General features: G+C 34.5%; 4 protein-coding genes across 7 annotated transcripts; 1 reads left to right on the top strand and 3 right to left on the bottom strand.

Annotated features, from left to right (window-relative positions):
* Positions 1-1156: 1156 nt before the first annotated feature.
* Positions 1157-3885, bottom strand: LOC108210828 (F-box protein CPR1). 2 transcript variants are annotated; one of them, XM_017382260.2, is made up of 4 exons: positions 3782-3885; positions 2514-3695; positions 2097-2175; positions 1157-1447 (listed from the first exon to the last, which is right to left on the bottom strand). In XM_017382260.2, the coding sequence occupies exons 2-3, from the start codon at positions 3644-3646 to the stop codon at positions 2136-2138; spliced, it is 1173 nt and encodes a 390-aa protein (XP_017237749.1). In that variant the 5' UTR covers positions 3647-3695; positions 3782-3885; the 3' UTR covers positions 1157-1447; positions 2097-2135. The 2 variants fall into 2 exon arrangements, with proteins under 2 accessions (XP_017237749.1, XP_063942085.1); XM_064086015.1 differs by having other exon boundaries at positions 2514-3672; positions 3782-3859.
* Positions 3886-5175: 1290 nt separating this feature from the next.
* Positions 5176-8853, bottom strand: LOC108199823 (F-box protein CPR1). The gene is made up of 4 exons (XM_017367818.2): positions 8769-8853; positions 7108-8273; positions 5907-5987; positions 5176-5442 (listed from the first exon to the last, which is right to left on the bottom strand). Exons 2-3 carry the CDS (start codon positions 8256-8258, stop codon positions 5948-5950), a joined length of 1191 nt encoding a protein of 396 aa, XP_017223307.1. The 5' UTR covers positions 8259-8273; positions 8769-8853; the 3' UTR covers positions 5176-5442; positions 5907-5947.
* A 1866-nt stretch (positions 8854-10719) lies between these two features.
* LOC108195329 (F-box protein CPR1) lies at positions 10720-15402 on the bottom strand. Of its 3 annotated transcripts, XM_064086014.1 has the most exons (4): positions 15292-15402; positions 13270-14477; positions 11314-11394; positions 10720-10931 (listed from the first exon to the last, which is right to left on the bottom strand). In XM_064086014.1, the coding sequence occupies exons 2-3, from the start codon at positions 14403-14405 to the stop codon at positions 11355-11357; spliced, it is 1176 nt and encodes a 391-aa protein (XP_063942084.1). In that variant the 5' UTR covers positions 14406-14477; positions 15292-15402; the 3' UTR covers positions 10720-10931; positions 11314-11354. The 3 variants fall into 3 exon arrangements, with proteins under 3 accessions (XP_063942084.1, XP_017217790.1, XP_017217782.1); XM_017362301.2 differs by lacking the exon at positions 15292-15402 and having other exon boundaries at positions 10720-10942; positions 13270-14538; XM_017362293.2 differs by lacking the exon at positions 15292-15402 and having other exon boundaries at positions 13270-14538.
* Positions 15403-16775: 1373 nt separating this feature from the next.
* On the top strand, positions 16776-21014 carry LOC108204523 (F-box protein CPR1). Its single transcript, XM_017374011.2, has 3 exons — positions 16776-18042; positions 19694-19775; positions 20584-21014. Exons 1-2 carry the CDS (start codon positions 16868-16870, stop codon positions 19731-19733), a joined length of 1215 nt encoding a protein of 404 aa, XP_017229500.1. The 5' UTR covers positions 16776-16867; the 3' UTR covers positions 19734-19775; positions 20584-21014.
* The last annotated feature ends 1188 nt before the right edge of the window (positions 21015-22202 follow it).

The following is a 22202-nucleotide window of genomic DNA, read 5'->3' as shown; positions in this document are numbered from 1 at the left end:
AAAAATTGGAGATTTTTTTGATTATTTTCTCTCATTATAATCGATAAAATATTATTCAAATATTACTCAACAATTTTTAATAAATTTAGAATTTTTAAAACAAAATTCTAGCGTCCATTTTATATGATCTTTGCTTAGTCCGTACACTTTTTTGAATTAAAATCCTCTTTTCTTCGTAGTTCCGCGAATTTTGCTCTTTTTTTCGAGTGTTTTTTCGGACATCAAAAACTTAATCTAATTTCTTGTGGGACTTTTCAACATCTTTTGGTTAGATAAAATTTTTTTTTCAGTATAATTCACTAACGTGAAAGTCTTATGACAAAAAAAATGTGTGTCCTTTTCTTAAAACTCAAAATAAATACATTCAACACACGCTCTGAGTTCGACTGTAACTCATCAAAAAAGTATTTAGACAAATACTCATCCATAACATGTAAGACTAAATTATAAGAAAAGTAAAAAATAATCCCCATACTTTACTGTCTTGCATTTTAAATATTTTCAACCACATGACAAAATTTAAACCAAACACTATTCTCTCGAGTCTGAAATGAAGGAGAAAATTCTTACTCCAATCTTCCCCAAAAGTTTTCGTCCCATTTCTGGGATGACCGAGGAAGATTGTCTCGTATAACACTTTTTATTACATTTATAAACTCTCCTCCATATCAAAAAGCTCAGCATAAAAATTCATTAACTAATCATCTCTTCCGTTCTTCTCTCCTTCACTCAAAACACTTTGGCGCACAACATAAATGCCTCATGACCTTTATCTCTTTCCTATATAAATGATTTGGAGAACTAAATATTTGTTTTACAGGGGGAGAAGACGAATCAGTACCATCATAAGATATATCAAATCTCTGTAAAAGGGGTCTCCTGTATCTAGGATCCACTGCTGACTTAGAGAAAACTCCCCATCCACGGGAGATATCATAGAACAAAATTGACAATAATTCAAGTCATTTCCGTACTCCACGTTGCACTTGGTCTAAGAAACTGTTATGTAATTTGTTTGTGCAATTCAATTGTGGAGAGTTTGATCACTGCTTTATCAGTGCACTGACTGAATTATTACCATAACCTCTACATAACATGGTCTAAGAAATAAGAGCAACACACAAATAACCCTTGTGGATATGCAAAGGCAGCTCTATATCCAAATTCAACATATATTATATATATAATAAAGACGATAATCCTTTTAATTAAACAATCCAATACTGGAAATAATAGACAACATCTTAAACAAAGCATTCAGATCCAAATTCTTAAACTAAAAGTGTACTTGTTTCACTAAAACACTTACCAACAACAAAGTTAACAAACAAAAGGGGATGGAGCAATAAGCAATGACAAACATCAAATATATCCATCGCTCAGGTCAGCTCCCTTCTGTTCCAAAATATAGAAACAGCTCAACTCCTCTACCATCGCAAATGCATTCCTGAAATACAAAGTTATACACAATGTATCTTCTCAGGCAACAACCTCAAAATTATGATAGAACTATTGCTAATTGATTATTTTCCCTCGGTCCCTAATTACATGTCCATTTAATCTTCTAGAAGTCGAATTGACCAATCTTTGACTAAACATTAAAAAGTATTCAATCGTTATTTTGAGAAACTGAAAGTTATAGATTGAAATAGACTAGATCTACTTTTCAGTGGTATGATTTTTTTTATTTTTTTCCAATTATATAATAAATATAAATTTTAGTCAAACTATAGCCAATTTGACTAGTCAAAAATCATAATAGACATGTATTTAGGGACAGCAGGAGTAATTATTAATACTCTGAACATTGTTTTTTTATTTATTTTTGAAAGCCTCAAACAAGTTCAAAAAGTTTAAATACGAACTAATTAGGTTGAACGTTGCATGCATTTGTGTGCAGTTCATCACTATATGAAGTACTAGTAGTGTTTTATTGAAGAAACGTTTAATGGTTCACAAACCAACAAAAGTAAATACTTCAATGAAAAAAAAAAAGGTTGCCTCAGAAGAACCAACTAAATAACTAATTAATATACAACAAACAAATAAAAAAAAAAGATTTCTGACAACTGATTCAGATTTTAAAAAGGTTTTACCTTGTTAGCTTACTCATTCAGATGTTAATTGTCCACATATTACAGCCTCAGTTTAAATCCCTTGGAAAGGAAACCATCCCTGCAAGAGACGAGGACAACACTTAAACTTGCCATTAGAACAGAGTCAGATGAATCAATATGACAATACATAACACTGTACATGAAATCCAAGAAAGAGCAAGAAAATGTTTTAGGCAGTTGCAGTGGAGAACTGCCAAACCCGTGCAGGCATGTAATTACTCCCATATTACTATATCTACACATAAATGTCTTTCTTCATAATGCTCATTTATTATAGGATATACGATACCTAATACATCATGCCTAGCACACATTAAGAATGTCCCAGCCAACGTGACATAAAAAACTAATATGTAATTGAAGCATACACCACACAAATGACAGAACATTTAGTACCTTTTCTTTTGCTCTTTCTTTCCCTGATTGTCTTGAGATGGCTTCTGCAGCAGCTTATCCTCCTTATCATTGGTGATCTGTAAGAGACTCTCAATGAATAGATAAGACTCAAAACTGTTTGGAATTCCATGAATCCTAACATTCTTGACTCTCTTCCTTTTAATGTCGTACCACACAAGTTTTGCTCTGTCCACCTCCAGAAGTACATTTTTGTGACACTTGGAAAAAGCAACAGGTCTAACAAAGCTAAAGGGCCCGAGGGGACCAGCCTGCTTCAGCGAAAGCACTTTAGACCAAAGATTTCCTTCACCGGAGTTATTCATCAGCCACACATCCACACGACTGGGGTAGTTATATAGTATCCCAAAGGATTCTTCAACAGGAACCAAACTCCTGCCAAATGTCCCGTGAGGAGGAAAAGGGATCTCTTTAAACATTTCAAGCCCAAGATCATAACTAACAATGTTTGCAAAATCCATTATACCACTGATCGTAAACCAATGCAGAGCTCCATTTGCAAATAAGCCCCGATCTCCTAAAAACTGAGTGTTTTTACTAGGAACATTCTGAATCCGTTTCCACGAATTTGTTTTGAGGCTGTAAACTATGACCAATATGCCACGAAACTTAACATGACACTCCCCGATCTTGACAATCTTGTAATCATCATTAACATGATCATACCCAAAACCACAGAGCCCAATCTCGGAGCTATCAAAAGAACGCGGAAAATAAGCTGGTGCACTAGGTATCTTCCTAGCCTTCCTCGTCGACGGATTCAATATAAAAAGCTCATTCATCTGATTCTTCGACAAACACACTAATCCATTTGCAGCACCAAAAAACTCAGCACCCGAAACAATACTCTTGACCGGACCATTCATCGGTACAGCAACAGCCTCATCACCACCTCCGTCCAACGACTCGAAATCCGTCAAGTAAAACTTGCCATCAAAACCACTGATAATGACACCACGAGTACTGCACTCAATCATTCTTTTATGATGCTTCTTAACGAAAGCATTGCTATCGATAAGAGAGCACCATCCTTTACACACACATCGACAACGAAGGAGAGGCTTCACGGGGAGGCGAAATAGTACTAGATCAATTAAATCCTGGGGAAGCGACATTTTCGGGAAATGGAGGTTTAACCTAGCTAGGGTTTAGTGAATTAAAGGGCTGAGATATGCAAAGCTAAATTAGACAAGTATACTTACAAGTGTACAAGAATTCAACGAAGACATAACTGAAGAACAAGGAGTTACCTGTGTCTGGTTTGTGCACGACTCCCAATGCGTCGCTTTAGTTTCACTACTGCACTTTTCGATCGTGTGTGGGGAACCAAAACACAAACATACGCTTACTTGTACTACGAGACGATAGAGTTTGATTTTCAAATAAACAAAGTATATTTTTAAATGCATTAATCTCATAATTAGAATTGTTAGATATCAGTTTAATATTTTTATTCAGAATTTAAAATTGTGAAAATAATTATTATAAATATACAGTTATTGTTTATATTTTCTGAAATCAACATACAGTTAATATTTTTAAAATTGTGTATCAAAAAATTAAGGATCATTTATCTAAAAACAGAGCGAATACGTGGGAACTCAATTGTAAAGTGATTAATTATCTGATTCATTATCGGCTATGATTATTGTCATCAAATTTTAAAATACTGTAAGTTAATAAGACTTGGAGCAAACTGACCCACACCAGTTATGGACTATTGTCATCGAATTTTAGAAAACCAAGTGTCATTTGTTAACGAGTGAACCTTTCAAACTGAACTGGATGATGCATTTCCTCCGATTAAGCCTGTTTGTTAAAAACTTTTGCATCTGAACGATACCGAGAATTAGCTAGACGACCGGGGTTACAAAATTTGGTTGAACCGCCCAGATATCGGATGACACGACCTTGAGTTTGCCTGAACTTCTTGTAATAAATTTTATTTATACTGATAACACAAAACTTTTGTTTATTGATAATTTTAAAATGAAAAAAATATATATTTTGCCATCACAATTTATATATTAATTAATTTAATAAAGTGAAACACTATAGAATGAAGACCTAAAATTATTATTATTTTTTTAATAAAAATATGCAATCAAAATTTTAATTCACAAAACACTTCAGTTAAAAATAATAATTTTTATTATCGCTTAACCCACCTGAAAGTACGTGTATAAGTCAAAAATGTCATATAAAAAAATGTGAGAAAATATAAATTTGTATTCAGAACTTTACAAAAAATAATTAACAAACAACATCAACGCTTCTGTTCAGATTAGTTATCATTCAGAAAATTCCAACCGTTCAGAAAATTTTGATTAGATTTAACAAATGACCCCTAAGTTAACAAGATTAAATGCCGAGATTACAAAATGTTAGTAATAACCAAGCCTCAAACCACACCAAGCCTCAAACCACACCTTTTGAACATGCAGGTAAAAGATGTGTCAAATATAAACAGCACTCATATAAACAGCACTCAGGGAAGATGTGGTGGAATATAATCGACAGCACTCAGGAAAGATGTGGTGGAATATAATCGACAATGATTCAGAAGTTGATCCTATAGTCAGCTTTTTCCACCCATTGGAATGGTTATATGCTACTGTACCAATCAATTCGGGTGCAGAGAGTTTAATCACAATTAACTTTCTTCTCAGTGCACTGAGGCAGTAATACTTGTAATATAACAAGGCAGTGGCAGTGGTAGACACCATCTTCATTAGTACATATGTTGCACAGAATTCTCAAACTAAAAGTGTACTTGTTTCACTAAAAGACTTGCCAGCAATAATATTAACAAACAAACGGGGAGGAGTTATTATATGACAAGAACATTATAATTCTCCTTGCTGTTCTAAACACGATTATAATTCTACTTATCTGCTGCCCTGGTCCATTCCTGCAACACAAAGTTACAAATTGTCAGGGAAAGATCACAGGCTCATTCTTTATGACTATTTGTAACGCGATGTAACTGTGTTTTATAGAATATGAATTTGGTCGGCCCAAACTAGGACTGTGCTTGGTCAGTTTAATCGGGTTACACAACCCATGGGAACCCTCAAATTCAAAGCTATGATACATATTATTTCTATATAATAAGATATTTTAAACATAATGAAGCTTTATAGGTTTCAGTACATATCATTCTAGTTGGATAATTCAGTTGCAATCGAATAACTTCATGAACTACTCAACTTTATCAGATAATGACAAACTTTTGCTGATTTTCCTACTACAGAAGTGATTGATTCAACAGCACATGGTGGTTGCCACGGGGTGACTAAACGTACAAACTTACAGAAGTAAAACATGATTGCTACATAACTTCTTAGCATCAGCTTTAAATTAATAAATTTCTACCTTGTTATCATAGGCATCCAACTTTCCCTTGTCCTGGTGTTTTATAGGCTCAGTTTAAATCCTTTGGAGATAACATCATCCCTGCAAGAGATAAGTCAATAAACAACAACGGGCCAAAATACATACCATTAGTCCAGAGAACAATTGATCAAACCAAAAACAATCTTTGGCATTAGCAATACACAGATGAGTATATAACTATGACTTCTCTATATCAAACAATTTTTAACAACCCACATCCAATACTTACTGTCATAAATAGCAAACCATAAACTAGGCAACCTGTACAAAAGGATATATTAACTTCTATTTTTGCTTGAAGTGCAGAGTAGTTGTATCCTAAATTTTTGAATATAGAAAGCAAGCATAATTAAGTCTGTAGCTCCCGAAGTACCCACAAGATTACCTAAAATATTATTATCTGATTGTAAGACAGAGCAGAAAACGCATGTGGAGTGTAGACTAATGATTAATGATTGTAAGAGCTCAAAGAAATTTACTAGTATAGAGATCATAATTTTGATATAATTAGCAACAGAAAAGAGGTAAATCAGTTCCATAACTACTTGCATACCTTAATGAAATTAGAAAAATGAGGTATACAGACATGAGACCTTTGTACCATTACAGTAAAGAGCCTAAAGCCAGTCATATATATATAAATTCATATCATATCATACCATGTAAATAATTGTCCAGGTTTCATATGTGCAACTTAAAAGTAAATAACTAAACTAGGAATGCTCGAAGTAATTGTCTTATGCTCCATGATTTACAAGACACAGAGGCAATATAGTCTAGAAAAGTTGACAAATCAGATAAGCCTCTAAAATCTAAAGATCTCATTTCGATTGAATTTGGATAAATAACCAAACATGAAGAATAAGCAAAAAAATACAGGTATATCCGAAGCTAGGCACAGTGTAAAAAGTCTGAACCACAACACTAAACCACCAAACTCACACAAACACTCAAAATTTACAATGCTCCCTATTTATAAATGACCGTGTTTGTTGTTATGCTTATCAAATATAGGATTCACAATACCAACTATGCCACTACAATTTGTTCAGCAGACAAGATTGATGTCCTTCTATTCCGAGCTATGTGATTTATAGAAGACTAAGACCAAAAGCTAACAATGTGATTAAAGCCAAACAAAGACAACTGCAAACCATACAAAGGGTAGAATACTGTTTACCTGTTTTCCTGATGTTTGTTCTCTGGCTTGTCTAGTGATGGCCTCTGCAGCAACTTGTTCTTGGAGAGCTGTACGAGACTCTCAGTGTACGCATATGATTCAAAGTTATGTGGAATCCCTTGAATTTTTACATTCTTGACTGTCTTGCTTTTGAGGTCATACCACACAAGTTCTGCTCTGTCCACCACTGAGATGTGTACCTCTAGGAGCACACTCTCCCCACTCTTGGAAAAAGCAACAGGTTTCAGCAAGCTAAAAGATCCAAGTACAAAGTGTTGCTCCACTGAAAGTGCTTTGAACCAAAGATTTTCATTTTCCATCCCCGAATGGTTATTCATCATCCACATATCCATATGACTGTCGGGGTAGTATTCCAGAACCCAAAGGGATCCTCCATCAGAAACCACACCCGTGGCAGGGACAGTAGGTGTTTCAACAACAAGATAAGGGATCTCTTTGAACTGTTCAAGTGCGAGATCAAAACCAACAACAATCTCAGAGGCATTTGGATCCTTGGTTGCTAACCAATGCAAAGCTCCGCCTGCAAACATTCCCCAATATCCACAGAAATCAACGTTCCTAGGAACATTCTGAATCCATTTCCAAGAATTGGTCTTAAGGCTGTAGACAATGACCATCATGCCACGATCATGACAGTCTGCAATCTTGACAACCTTGTAATCATCATTAACATCATCATATCCAAAGCCACAAAGGGAAATCTCAGTTGAACAGGAACAACGAGGAAACTCAGCAGGCGCACTGGCTATCTTTCTCCACCTTCTGGTTGATGGATTGATCACCAAAATCTGATTCATCATATTTTTGGACACACAAACCAAACCATTAGCAGCACCCACAACAACAGCACCCGAGAGCCGAGTCTTGAGTGAGCCCTTTACTTCGACAGCAACAGCCTCATCATCATCCAAAGACTCAAGATCCGCCAGGTAAAATTTATCACCACCACTATTGATAAAAATACTTCCCCCACCAGCATTGCACTCAAGGGCTCTTTTAAGATGTTTTTTAACAAATGCATTGCTATCAATCAGAGAGCACCATCCTTTAGACACGCATCGAAAACGAAGAAGATACTTGACAGGAAGGCGACAAAGGACCTCATCAATAAGTTCACAGGGAAGCACCATAGTGATGAATGTAGCCTAGATAGAGTTGAGTAAATGTAAAGCTTGTTAGAATTAATTATATTCTAATAATCTAAACTCGGAATAAATAAATTAGTATAATCAGTAATTGTTTTATTAGTAGACGATAAGTCAGAGAAATTGTGGGAGAATATTGGATTAATAATGAGTAGTTGATTTGATCTAGGAAATAGTTAGTAGTTTCCTATTATGTTTCTACCACCTGTGAGTGTGTAAATCTATTTAGTCAGCTTGTAATCGTTAATGTTTAGCAACGGAGTAGTACATTTTCTTTTTCCGATTTTCATACAAAAACAGTCTATATATTTAATTCTCATCAAAGCTAAGCTAGACAAAATAGCGTGGATTTAACAACAGATATAAAGAGAGTAAGAGACATTGTGGTGTTGTACATATACAAGTTCAGACATGAGCAAAGAGATACAGAAACATGATAGATATAAGACAGGAGTAAAGAGATACATAAACATGGTAGAGATAAATTCAGACAACCTCTCCAAGTTGAGTTTGGTGCCCTAATTTTGCTTCACTGTGCTGCTCGGTCGGGAAATGAAAGACAGAAGTGAAAACATTTATAGCAGCAATTTTTTTTTTTAGAGTTGTTGTAATCTACGTGGCACATAATTTGTCCTATATTTCTTGTCATGCTTCACTTGCCGGTTGCCACTTGCCACTAGAACTGGCAATTTGGTACACGACACGAAAACACGACACGAACTCGACACGAAAAATTCGGGTTTGGTTTTCAATATTCGGTACACGAACACGAAAGTACACGAACACGAAAATACACGTTGAATTTAGTGTCGGGTTTGGGTTTTCATTTTATATACACGAAAGTACACGAATGTACACGATATATATATATTTTTAAAAAAATAAGTATATGTTCGTGTAAAAATATATATATTTATATATATAATATATATACATGTACAAATTTGTACACAATTGTATACATATATAAAGATTTAATATATATTTCACTATATAATACATAAAAATGCATATATTTCATTAAATAATACATAAAAAATGTATTTTTTTTAATATATTTTAATTAAATTTAATTATTATATTTATATTAAATGTACACAAAAACTACACGAAAAGTATACGACACGTTTCGAAACGGGTACGGGTTTGAGATTAGGTACACGAATCCGAAACAGGTCGGGTACGGGTTTCACCTCCAAGTACACGAAACGTGAAAGTACAGTACACGAAACGTGAAAGTACACGACACGAAAGTACACGACACGACACGATTGCCAGGTCTACTTGCCACACACAAATTTATGTTTTTTATTCACTTTGACAGAAAGAAATATCACCTTGGCTAGCATATTGACCTGATTTGTTTGAAAGGAACAATTAATTAAATACATTCTTTTATTTAGCTTAAAAAGTTTTATCGGGTGAAGATTTTTCTGATATCAGAATGAATGAAAATCTATCAACTCAATAAAAAATTGTTGTTAGCATGTGTTAGTATACGCAAAGATACACTAAAAATTCCAATTTAATGAACAATTTTCCAATTTACTATTTATTGTTAACAATTATTAAATTTATTGTTCATAATTAACTATTAAATATTTTAATTATTTCTGTGACAAAAAAATTTTAATTATTTCAATTTACTTCAATGTTCTAGTAATTTTTGACAATAAGATTAAAAAATCATCTGACAAGAGGTTGCTAATAATCTCTGTCTTGATCCATATTAGTATCAATAAGTGTTGTAAAAAGCGGAACTCGAACTTAACCAGGGAAGTCACGGAACAATAATTAATCGAAGATTGGATTGATAAAAATTAATCGAATAATTAATAAAAATTAGATATTTAATCACTTTGATGAGCTGCGTAAATTAATCATCGACTTTTAGAACAGAAACCGGTCTCAATCACTTATTGATGTCATCTGTAATAAACATTTAAATACATTTCATTAGTATTTTTGACAAATCTTCGGTTCCATATTAAACTAGTTTTTCTAATTATTTTTTAATAAAATTGGCCCCACAAAAAACACCGTGATTTTCTTTTCCAGAATGACTGTATATAGGATTATACTACTATTGAAATGGCACATGAATGGTCCTGATTTTACTGCTGGGTATCCTATATTTTCTTGACTTGAAAAACTCGACATCGAATGTTCTGATGAAAAGAAGAGTGCCCTTCGGCTTCTACAGAGTCACACTATAGGCCCCTTCTCTGAGTTATTCACATCTCTACAGAACCAAAGCGTAGGGTATCTCTTATGGCTTCTTATTCTGTATTTCGCTTATATAATTATGTAGCATTACCCTGTCATATAACTTTGCCCAATGAACTAGAGCAACAGACAGATAGCGTTCATGAATTCAACATGTGTAATAAAGGCAGCAATAGCTTTAATTAAACAAGCAATTGAAAGTAATAGAAGATAACACATCTGTATCATAGCATCTGTTGCTTCCCGATTCTCAAATTAAAAGTGTATGTGTTTTGCTGAAACACTTGGCAACAACTAAATTAACCAGAAAGAACAAGAAAAAAAGAGGGCAATAAACAATTCCAAGAACATCAACATATCCAACACTCAGGTCAACTCGCTTCGTTCTAAAAAGATCCAGTACTCTGCTTCTCTTCCTTTTCCAAAGCATTCCTGAAACACAACTTATAACCAAACCATCTAACAAGTAAAAAGATCAAATTTAAGACAGAGATATTTCTAGTTCTTAGAAATTTTTACAATCAAACAAGTTCACTTGGTTCCATTTCTAAGTATTATTTGGATAACTACATTCATACTGGAATAATTAACTGAATTATTCACTTCCATTGATCAATGACAAACTTTTAGTGACCTGCAACTACTCGTTTTCCTTGATTAATGGCAAACTTTTAGTGATTTGAAAACTTCAGAAGTGAACATTCTGTAAAAGGTTGCACATATTGTTGGCAAAAGAGAAGCTGTGCAAATGAACAGATGAAAGAAACTTGCAATAATACAGGAAAACATAAAAATATAATAAATAAAATTATACCTTTTTATCATACTCCTCCGTCTCCTTATCATCCGCATATCTTATAGCTTTAAATTGAATCCTCTGGAAAGAAAAACATCCCTACAAGAGATAGGGTCAATAGTTGGCAGATATTAGCCCCGAGGATGAAATATCTATAAACTGAATTAAACAAGGGATATCTCAACTCAGCAAGCAAAACGACAATAAGAAAAAATAGTGACTAATAAGCTCTAAACACAAACTACTATATTCATTATATTAGATTCACACCCAAATGAGTATGTCTTCTCCAGAGCACAAAATTTCTTTATAGCCACATACAGAATATAAATAAACAGGCAATATATGAAATAACATGCTAACTTCTTTTCTTGCTTGAGGTGCAGAGTAACTAAGACGTTATTTCATGATTTGCATCTAAAATTTGGAGTCAGGGAGGAAATTTAGCTAAGGGAGCTTATATAAATTACATACCTCAATAATAATAAGTATACGGACAAGTGACCTTTTAACATTACAGTGGAGACAGTCATTTCATATGAATTAATAGTACACTGCAAGCCACACCGTGTGAATGATTCTTAAGTTTCACATTGCAACTCCAAACTCCAAAGTAACTAAAATGAACAATGAAACTAGAAAGAACTCTTATCATGATTTATGCCATGGCACAGAGTAGGGGTGGCAAAATCAGACACGACCCGAAACCCGACACGAACCTGACTCGAAAAAATACGAATTAGGGTCGGGGTTTTTACATTTCGGGTCGGGTTCGGGTCGGGTAATTTTTTACCCGAAAAACTCGGGTCGGGTTCGGGTTGACCCAGTGTACCCGAACCCGACCCGAAATATTTATATATAAATATATTATATTAATTATATATATTTATATTTTAAAATTACATATATTTATGATATATTTATATAATATTAAGAATATTTTTGTCACATATAATCTTATTAAATTATTATTAATATATTTTTAATATATTATAATTAAATATAATTAAAACAAATAATTTTTAATAAATTTCGGGTCAAAATGGGTCATTTTCGGGTCAATCGGGTACTGAACAGGTCGGGTTCGGGTTGAGATTTTCGACCCATTTCGGGTTCGGGTCGGGTTCGGGTTGACCCAAAAACTGGACCAGGTAAGACAACCCGACACGAACCCGACCCATTATCCGAAATTGCCACCCCTAGCACAGAGGTGACACAAGCCTTCACAGTAATTTATGAAGCATGAAAAACTGAGCAGGATATCACATGCATCAAAAGTTGGGCTTGGGCACAATAAAACCCACAATGAGCTAGGAAAAAGATGCAAGACCTAAAATGTACTGCGATACATATTTATACAAGATTGATTTTATCTACTATAGGCTCCAGTACACAGTACCTGCAACGATATGTATAGCACCCTCTATTAATCATCCATTATTAAATGTGATAAATAACTGACATTGAAGTGCATAGGTGTATCAGCCTAGATATTTGTACCAAAATGTAAACCATCAACCATGTAATTGAATATATCAGTTTTATGTGCACAACTTTAAAGTAAAAAGCATAAGGAAACTAAAAGAAATTGTATCAGCACCATAATATTAGGTACTACTGTATTAAAATAACCTAGAAGATACAAGTAAAAACCCTCTATAATGAATCATGGACTATCAAAACCTAAGCAGGCAAACACATGTACCCAAATTTAAGCACAAAGAACAAGAATCTTAATTGAATTACTGAACCAACACAACCATGCAAATACTAGAATTCATACAAATTCATGATAGTGTTTGCTTACAGTGATTGTCAAGTAGAGGCTTCACAATACGTACTACAATATGTTTCGCATAAAAGATTAACCCGACATCATTTATAGATGACTACAATGTACAAAAAGATGACATAAGAATAGACATCAGAGAAACGCAAGACTACAGCCCACATAAATGACATAATAATCAGTACCTTTTCTTTTGTTCTTTCTTTGGTTGCTTGTCTTGTGATGGCTTCTGATGTGGCTTATCCTCAGTAAGCTGTAAAAGACTCTCAGTGTATAGATAAGTATAGAAGCTATTTGGAATCCCACGAATCCTCACTTTCTTGACTGTCTTCCTTGTCGGGTCATACCACATAAGTTTCGCGTGGTCCACCTCTAGGAGTACATTTTTGCGACTCTTAGAAAGAGCAAGAGGTCTGGGACCCCAAAATTCGAGGGGGCTGGGTTGCTTAAATCTAAATGCTCTGTACCAAGGATTTTCCACCCCATATTCCTTCATCAGCCACACATCACTACTAAAGTCGGGGTAGTTATCAAGAATACAGAGGGATTCCCCAAAAGGACCCAAACTCCTGTAGTTCATCGTGATATATTTTTTATTGAGAGGAGGAAAAGGGATCTCCGTGAACCGTTCGAGCCCAAGATCGAAACCAACAATGGTCTCTAAGCCATGTCCCGGATTCTTACTTCCCAACCAATGCACAGCTCCACTAGCAAACACGCCCCATTTTAAATAAAAAACAACATTACTTGGAACATTCCTAACCCGTGTCCAAGAGTTGGATTTGAGGCTGTAGACTATGACCATAAAGCCCCGAAACTGAATCTGACACTCAGCAATCTTGACAACCTTGTAGTCATCATTAACATGATCATATCCAAAGCCACATATGGAAGTCTCGACACTATGAAAAGAACGCGGAAACTCAGGTAAGGCACTAGGTAACTTTCTAGCTTTTCTGGTTGCTGGATTAAATAGAACAATCTCATTCATCTCCTCCTTTGCCACGCAAACCAAACCCTTTGCAGCACCAAAAAACTCAGCACCAGACAAAATACTCTTAAGTGAATCACTTATTTCAGCAATAGCCGAAGACCCGTCATCCAAAGAATCAAAATCCGCCAAGTAAATCTTTCCAGCATCATCATTAATAATAAGGCCACAACCAGTATTACACTCAAGGGCAGTTTCAAGATGTTTCTTAACAAACGCATTGCTATCAATAAGAGAGCACCACCCTTTAGACACACATCGAAAACGAAGGAGAGGCTTGACGGGTAGGCGACAAAGTACTTGATCAATCATTTGGTGAGGAAACGACATTTTCCAGAAATTTAACCTAGCTAGGGTTCAGTGAATTAACTCAACGAGCGATGGGATTGAACAAATAGAAATCTGTTGCAACATTCAGTAAGAACATACAGTAAGTAGTAAATTTTGTGAATATATATTAACATATGTAGAGTTAAGTTCTATGGAGTACACAAAAACATTGGAGTATTGGAGTACAAATCATAATTTTTTAGTTTGATCCTATATAATATCTTTGATTATCCAAATTTTGATATAATCTATCATTTATAAGTTGTCTTGCACATAATTGTCAATTAATCATTAATATCTTTCAACTTTAACAAGTTTTAAAATTATTATTCTGCTTATTAGTTATATTGCAGAACATAGAGTCCTATGATTTATAATAGTAATTATTCTACCATTTGATTATGATGTTTATGTTGCAGAACATGATGTGCAGGTTGTCAAATATTTACAAATATTATTGGGCAAAAAAAATTGAAATTTAGATGATTAGATTACATTTTATCCAACTTTGTACTCCAATACTCCAATTTTTTTTGTACTCCATAGAATTTAACTAAACATATGTATACACATTTCAGACAGTGAACTTATGCATTTTTATACAGACACAGAGTCAGTAAGTACATAACACCCGGCAGGGGCGGATCACACAAAATCTTAGGAAGACACCAAACAAATTTTCGAAAAACATTTATATATTTTCAAATTTTGGGAGAGCATTTCCATGATTTTGTAAAATTTAATGATGAAAAAATGTAAAAAAAAATTAGAAGGACACGTGTCCTTCGTGCCTCTTTTCTAGATCCGCACCTTCACCCGGTGTGTAAGTTACATAACCGGTGTAGCGACAACAGAGATACGTATGATATTAATTATTACACTTTACCTCTCTCCGGCTGCTGTATGATACACTCCTCTCCTCAGTTGGGAATTCAAATACTACGGCAGTTTGGCATTCATCTCCTTTTCTTTTTGCCAAGGATCCGTTTGGAACGCCAGCTTTATGCTTAAAAATATTATTCGATGAATTTAAGAATTAACCCTCATATTTTTTTCAGAAAGCTATTTTTCAATTTTTCTGAAAAGGTATCATGAATTTCAATATCAGACCTAAAAATATTAGTTTTTATATTATAACTCAAAAAATATTAATATAAAAAATTACCAAACAATCTATAATAACATAATTTCTGTTTTTATTTTTTTAATAATAAAGCAGTTTAATTCCATCCTAAACAGATCCTAAATTTGTATTATATATCTTGATTTAAGTTAAGATCGTGATTTATTATTTCTTAATTTTTTCAATTAAGCAATATCTTCTCTTTTGATTTTGCTTTTTCAAACATATTATGACAAGAGATAGGATGGGGTAATAATTTGAACCGAGTTGGATATTAGTTAAGCGCATCCAAATTTATTGCATAAACAGATGAGTCAAATTGTTTATTTAATTATATAAATTTAAATTTTTACTCTGTGTTCACCATCTTTTCCAAAAACTCCGTTTGAGCTATCAATCACAAATGCAATTCTCAGAAGATTTTTGTCGATAAATCCAAATCAACTCTTACAAAAAGAGAGAATAATTACACATTCTCACCAGATAGAAAAATCAAATTATAATTATAACAAACAAGTGAGAATTCAACTGCAAACTAAAATGATTAGATCTGCACCACGAACCTACACTAAAAGATAATCGATCCACTCGCAAATCCAAAAAACCTTCTAAAAACGGATATGAAAAAAATTCGCTTTTAGAACGAAATTCGATAGTTTTGGTAATATAGATCTAGCATAACTTTGTCTAAAAAGGAAGTTTTATTGAGAAAATCAATAAAACAGTCAAATAAGAGCATCTCCAAGGGTTAAGAACGGTTAGCTAAAAATCTTATGTGTCATCCTATGTGTCATCTAGTTGGCCATTTTAGATAATATGTACAAAAAATTGTACTCCAACCATCACCCTTTAGCAAAAAAATTATAGATAACAAAGTATCATTCAATAAATTTGTTGATCCAAAAATGCAATTAGGTATAATTTTAGCTTATAATAATTAAAGATAACACCATTGGAGTAAAAACCTTTACTGTTAGCAAAAATTTTATATAATCCATTTAGATAAGCATTATAGCTAATGAGTTTAGATATTATTCTCGGAGATGCTCTAACAAGCAATTAAACCGCTGGATTTTAGTGAGATACATTTTTTTAAGAGCGGGAAATGTAGTACTATTTTATTTGTAAAAATTCAACAAAATCATATTTTCTTTTGAATTTATGATAATTTCGGCCAATGAGATGATAATATAACAAAATAGTGTATACAATAATTTCCACATAAAACTATCTGGCCCTTCAACGAAACTCCATTTCATCGAGTCAACCCTGGTCTCAACTGACTTTATCTTCTTCACTAGCCCACTTTCCCTTTTCTCTCTCACCCACTTCCCCAAAAATGCCCAGCAACAGCAAGCTCACCCCAACTCGCTCCCTCCCTCCCTCCTCTCTCCCCACCCTACCCCGCGACTTATTCGCCGAGATCCTCGCCCGCCTCGACGTCAAAACCCTAACCCTCCTCAAATCCATCTGCAAGCCCTGGCGCGCCTTAATCTCCACCCCTAATTTCATCAAACAGCACCTGGCACACACCCAATCCGACCCCCTCAACGAATCCCTCATCGTCCACAGCCTGTCGGATGATTACGACGACGTCGTGACCGTCTTTCGTATCGGCGATATCGAAAGCCCGGTCACACAGGCTCTTAATTTCCCCCAGACCTTCTTTAAGATGGAGCTGGTGGGGTCCATTAGTGGCCTCGTCTGTTTGTGTGATAGGAGCTTGGGGTTTATGATTGTGGTGTGGAATCCAGCTACACGGGAGTGTAAGATGGTGCCGTTTCCGAATAAGGAGAGGCACGCGGAGAAGGTGTTTGTGGGATTCGGGTATGATTCGGTTGGGGATGACTTTAAGGTGGTTTGTGTTTTTCGTGTCACGGCGAATGAGATTTGTTTGACAAGGTTTTATGTGTATTCGTGTAATGCGGAGTGCTGGAAGGAGATCAAGGTGGATTTCCCGTATGATATGCCTCATATGTGGTGCGTGGTGACGGTGAAGGGGAATCCGTATTGGATGGGGTTCTCGATTGAGAATGGCGATGAGACTAATGGGAAGGAGGTTTGTGTGACGTTTGATGTGAGGAAGGAGGTTTTTAGGTTCTTGGGTTTGCCCAAGTGTGAATCGAATAGTGGGACGAGTGCGTGTCTTGCCAATTATAAGGATAAGTTGGCGGATATGATGTTTTCGCCTGGTTCGGAGGTGAATAAGTTGGTGGATGTGTATGTTTTGGATGATAGATCGGGTGTTTGGAGTAAGATTTATACTGTGGGGCCGATTCCATTAGAGGTGCAGAGGGTTTTGCATTGTTTCAAGAATGGAGAGATTGTTGTTGAGGATCATGATGCTAAGTTGTTCTTGTACGATCCGAAAAGTAAAGCAGTTAAGGATTTACGAATTGATAACACCAAGGAGCTTAACAAGGCTTTTTGTTATACTGAGAGTCTTGTTACCATTAAGAAGATGCATCACGTCGAAGAAGAAATCCCGGAGACCTCACGGAAGACTAGGAAAAGGTTTGATCTGTTTGTGAACATATGCTTGACTGTATGTTCTTGATTTTTATGTCAATTTTACTTGATATCAAGATGTAAAGTATCTAGCAATTAGTTAACTCTTAAAATTGATTATGATTTGGGCTACCAACTTGCATAGTTGCATTGTATCTATAACATCAAATTTGTTGCGAACCTTTTAATTTTCAAGAGATTGCATATACGTTTTCAAGCCCTTTCATGCTTATATATATCCTGTGAATTATCTGTCTAGTTGGAAATTATGTAATATTCAGTAAATGGTCGAGTTGTGTATTCTGCTCATTCAACCTAAGCATTTTCCTTTCATTCAAATTTATTAGAAGAACATATCTCTTTTGCCACATAACCCACAATTTAGGTAACATGTATATGGGACTTTAAGGAATAAAAGTCACAACACAGTACCAAAATTTTGTCCAGGCTATGTTACTGTAATTAATGATTAGTCATGTTTCTCATTTTTTAATTGATATCAACCCAAAGTTTTTTGTTGTTTGATAATTTGGTCTGATGCTTGAAGTGTACTTTGCCAAAGTCTTTTTCACCTTGGTCTAACTTCTATTTTTATTTTTCTGCTGTGACAACAGTACAAAATTAACTGATAAGGGCTAGTACCTTGCTAAATGGTCTGCATTTTGACCTTTTTGTATTTTGGAGTATATGTGAATTCCTGGAAATGGTTGAGTTGTGAAGTGAATAACCATGGTTTAGTCCACTCATTTAATCTGAAGACTTACCTTTTATCATATGAATTGAAGAACATACCTTTTCTGCAACATAACCCACAATTGGAGTAACATTCATGTTGGACTTTAAGAATAAAAGCACTAGACAGTACCAAATTTTCGTCCAGGTTATGTTACTTTAGTTAATAATTAGTTACTTATCTCATTTTCTTCTTTGATAACAACCAAATGGTTTTTCCTTGTTTCTTGATTTAATCTGATGCTTGAAGTTTACTTTGCCAGTGTCTTTTTTCAACTTACTTTGGTCTAACTCTTTTTTTTTTTTTTTTTAATTTCCTGCTGTGACAACAGTACAAAATTGTACAAATAAGGGGTACCTTGCTAATTGGGTCTGCATTTTGACTATATAAAATTCTTTAGAGGACTTGATGACTTGCATTGAATTGTACGACAAGGGCTTCCTTGTGTCGGCCCCATGGTCCTTTGTTTATCTGAATGCGTTGGTAAGCCCCTTTCATATGTGATGACTTTGGTGGGAAGTTTCAAGATGAATTGATAAAGAAAGAACATAGATCAAAATGGTTAGACAAGTGGACTTCGAAGCAAGTTAAGGTTATCTGGACTAGAAGTTCCAAAAGTAGCCTTGTCCGTAAAGAATTTAGTACTACCTCTCTCCTTCCCAAATTTAAACAGCCATATTTGAAATCAATGTTTATGTATACTCTATAACTACAAGCACACCTGAATCTGGAGCAATAAGAAAAGGAACTCTAACTTTGAGTATTCAATAGAGTAAACAGCTGTTAATCTTCTAATATAAATGTTGGTTGCATGGCAGTGATTATTGCCAATATGGTTTGTGGCTAATCTCTGTATCTGTGCTGATGTGTATAACTAATATATTATGTTGTCTTACCATAATGTCGACTGCTCATATCTTGTAGGGATGATTTCCTGTCGAAAGGATTTAAGCTGAAGCTATAAGGAATCAGAAGTGTATTTGGTGTAAACAGGCGAAAATAAGAGGTAGGTAGCAAATATTTAACTTACGTTGATTTTACTGAATTTTAATTGTGTTCTCAATTCTTATTTATCTAGATTGATCAACTGGAGTGCTTAAAAGGCCTCGGCTTATTGTTACTTTGGTTATAATCTGTTCAAACTTACTCTGCAGAAACGATGAAATATATTGTCAAATATGTATATATGAAATTTGAGTTAAGTTCTATGGAGACCACTATTTCATTGGAGACCGTAGAGACCATGTATGTTCCATGAGGAAAACATTACAAAATGTTGTATCTTATTATACATATTGTAGGAAGACCACTATTTCAATTATCTTGAAATTTATTTAAGTTTTGCAAGCAAAATATTGCAAAACATATTGTTCTACAAAACATGTTCTGCAAGTTACAAAACATGTCTTGCAAGTTACAAAACATGTCCTACTTATAGGAAATACATAACTTTTATGATTTTCAATGAAATAGTGGTCTTTACATAACATCTTCTGCAAAAGAATAAATTTAGCAATATTTAAATCAAAAAATATATATGGTCTCCATGGTCTCCGCTGGAACAGTGGTCTCATAGAACTTTTTTCTATGAAATATGTATACTATGAAAGGAAAACAACTTAATTAGTAAAAAGACAAAACAAAAAGAGTCATCTGGCGAGTTTATGATCACCATATGATTTTCCTAGTAATAGGTGTTGTATAATGAGATAAAAATATTGGGCAAAATTTCGAGGAATAGAAATTACATTTTCTTTCTAAGATCTTCACAAATCCCAACTCATTCTTAAAGTATTCTTCTGTGGTATCTACAGGTTCAGTGCTAAATCGATGGTGAGGGACGGAGGAATGCAGCAAACGATGACAATCAGGAGGAAGGACTCAATAAATGCTGAAGACCGAGTCATCCATGTATATAAAAGTTGATGTTTGTTTAATGATATCACTCTTTTCTTTTGTAGCCCACAGCCTCTTTTTAGTTTGGAATGAAGCCTCAACAAATGTTGGCTATTGCATACCATGCGTAAAATTTGTGTCAAGCAGAATAATTTCATATGTTGTGCAATGTGTTTTAGTCTTTTAGATGATGCTGGCAAATACATTTCGAGCCATGATACTATTAGGATCCTAGATATGAAATGGAAGTTCATCAGAAATGTTTTTACATTGGAATGTTGTTTACCTCTCTATAAGTATTGATGATTATGAACTAATTGTTGCATAATGAATATTTCTTGCTGTTGTATTTTTCTGATTTTTGTAGTCTAACCGCTTAATTGATAATATATTAATACCTACTTAAATCTCTACAATTTCTATAAATCCTATTCTGTAACTGTTCTAGGCCCTATACGAAATTTGGATTCATTTTAATTGATGTTATAGGAGATCTGAAGTCACAATCTGTATTGTTCTGTGGGGATCCTCATTCATTGGTCAAGATATTATTGCAGCCAGTTTTTAAGATGTGGTCTTTGGGATTTTGTGTGTATATATGAAATTTTCTAGATATCAAACACATTCTTATTCCCAGAAGATTTTGAAGTCTTTTCCCTCTCACCGCCTTCTGCACTAGAATTTTATCCTGAAAAATGTAAATGGACACGGGGTGTTTATTGTGGTATGTGATGGATATGATGATCGATAGAGGGACAAGGCGATATCAACACCTATTGTCGGTGTGGATATAATGGTCTATATAAAGCAGATCGGAATGGCTGACATGGAAGTCAGAATGGATGCAGTGGGCTATGTAAAGTTAATGGGAATCACTAAAGGAGTAAAGGTTCTTTCTGTATGGATATGGTGTGTTGGTGTGGTCCAGGCAGATTAGATTCTTTGAGGTGTGTGGTAGATTGGTAGGTCACCGGTTTTAGAGGCAGGTCTCACTGAATAACCACTTCGCAGTGAGATTGAAGCGTGAATCTTGAGATATTGCAAGGAAAAAAGTGCTGGTGTGATGGTTTCACGAAAGAGAGTTTCTAGGAGAGACGGAGGAGGTTTTTATTCCCGTTAACCGAGCTCATATGAACGAAATGTCACCTTATTTATTTGTATTCCTCTAGGGTCAATACAGGAGGAGCTAATTTTTGAATTGCATCCAGGACATGTTGGCTAACATGGGTGATTCTCCAACACCAGGATATATACTCCTTGGATGAGTGTAATTCCAAGGGAGAGGGGAAGGATCATACAAGCAAAAAAAAAAATCAGAGTTTATTTTGGATAATTAATTTCGAAAGTATGCAATATTCCTCAAATTCATGTATTCAACCTGATATATAAACAAATAATTAATACACTCCATATAAAATTCCTCATTATTTTAGTGCAAATTCTATAAGAATCATGGTTGTAGAAATCGGTAGTCGATTGTCCTAACGATTTATAAGGATTTATCGGAGAATTTTGGATGAATCAAATTTTTTTAATC

The sequence above is a fragment of the Daucus carota genome, chromosome 1 (assembly GCF_001625215.2).
Source record: "Daucus carota subsp. sativus chromosome 1, DH1 v3.0, whole genome shotgun sequence".
Lineage (NCBI taxonomy): Eukaryota > Viridiplantae > Streptophyta > Magnoliopsida > Apiales > Apiaceae > Daucus > Daucus carota.
Note: the sequence above shows the minus strand (reverse complement) of the source record. Positions and strands in the feature narration are given on the sequence as shown.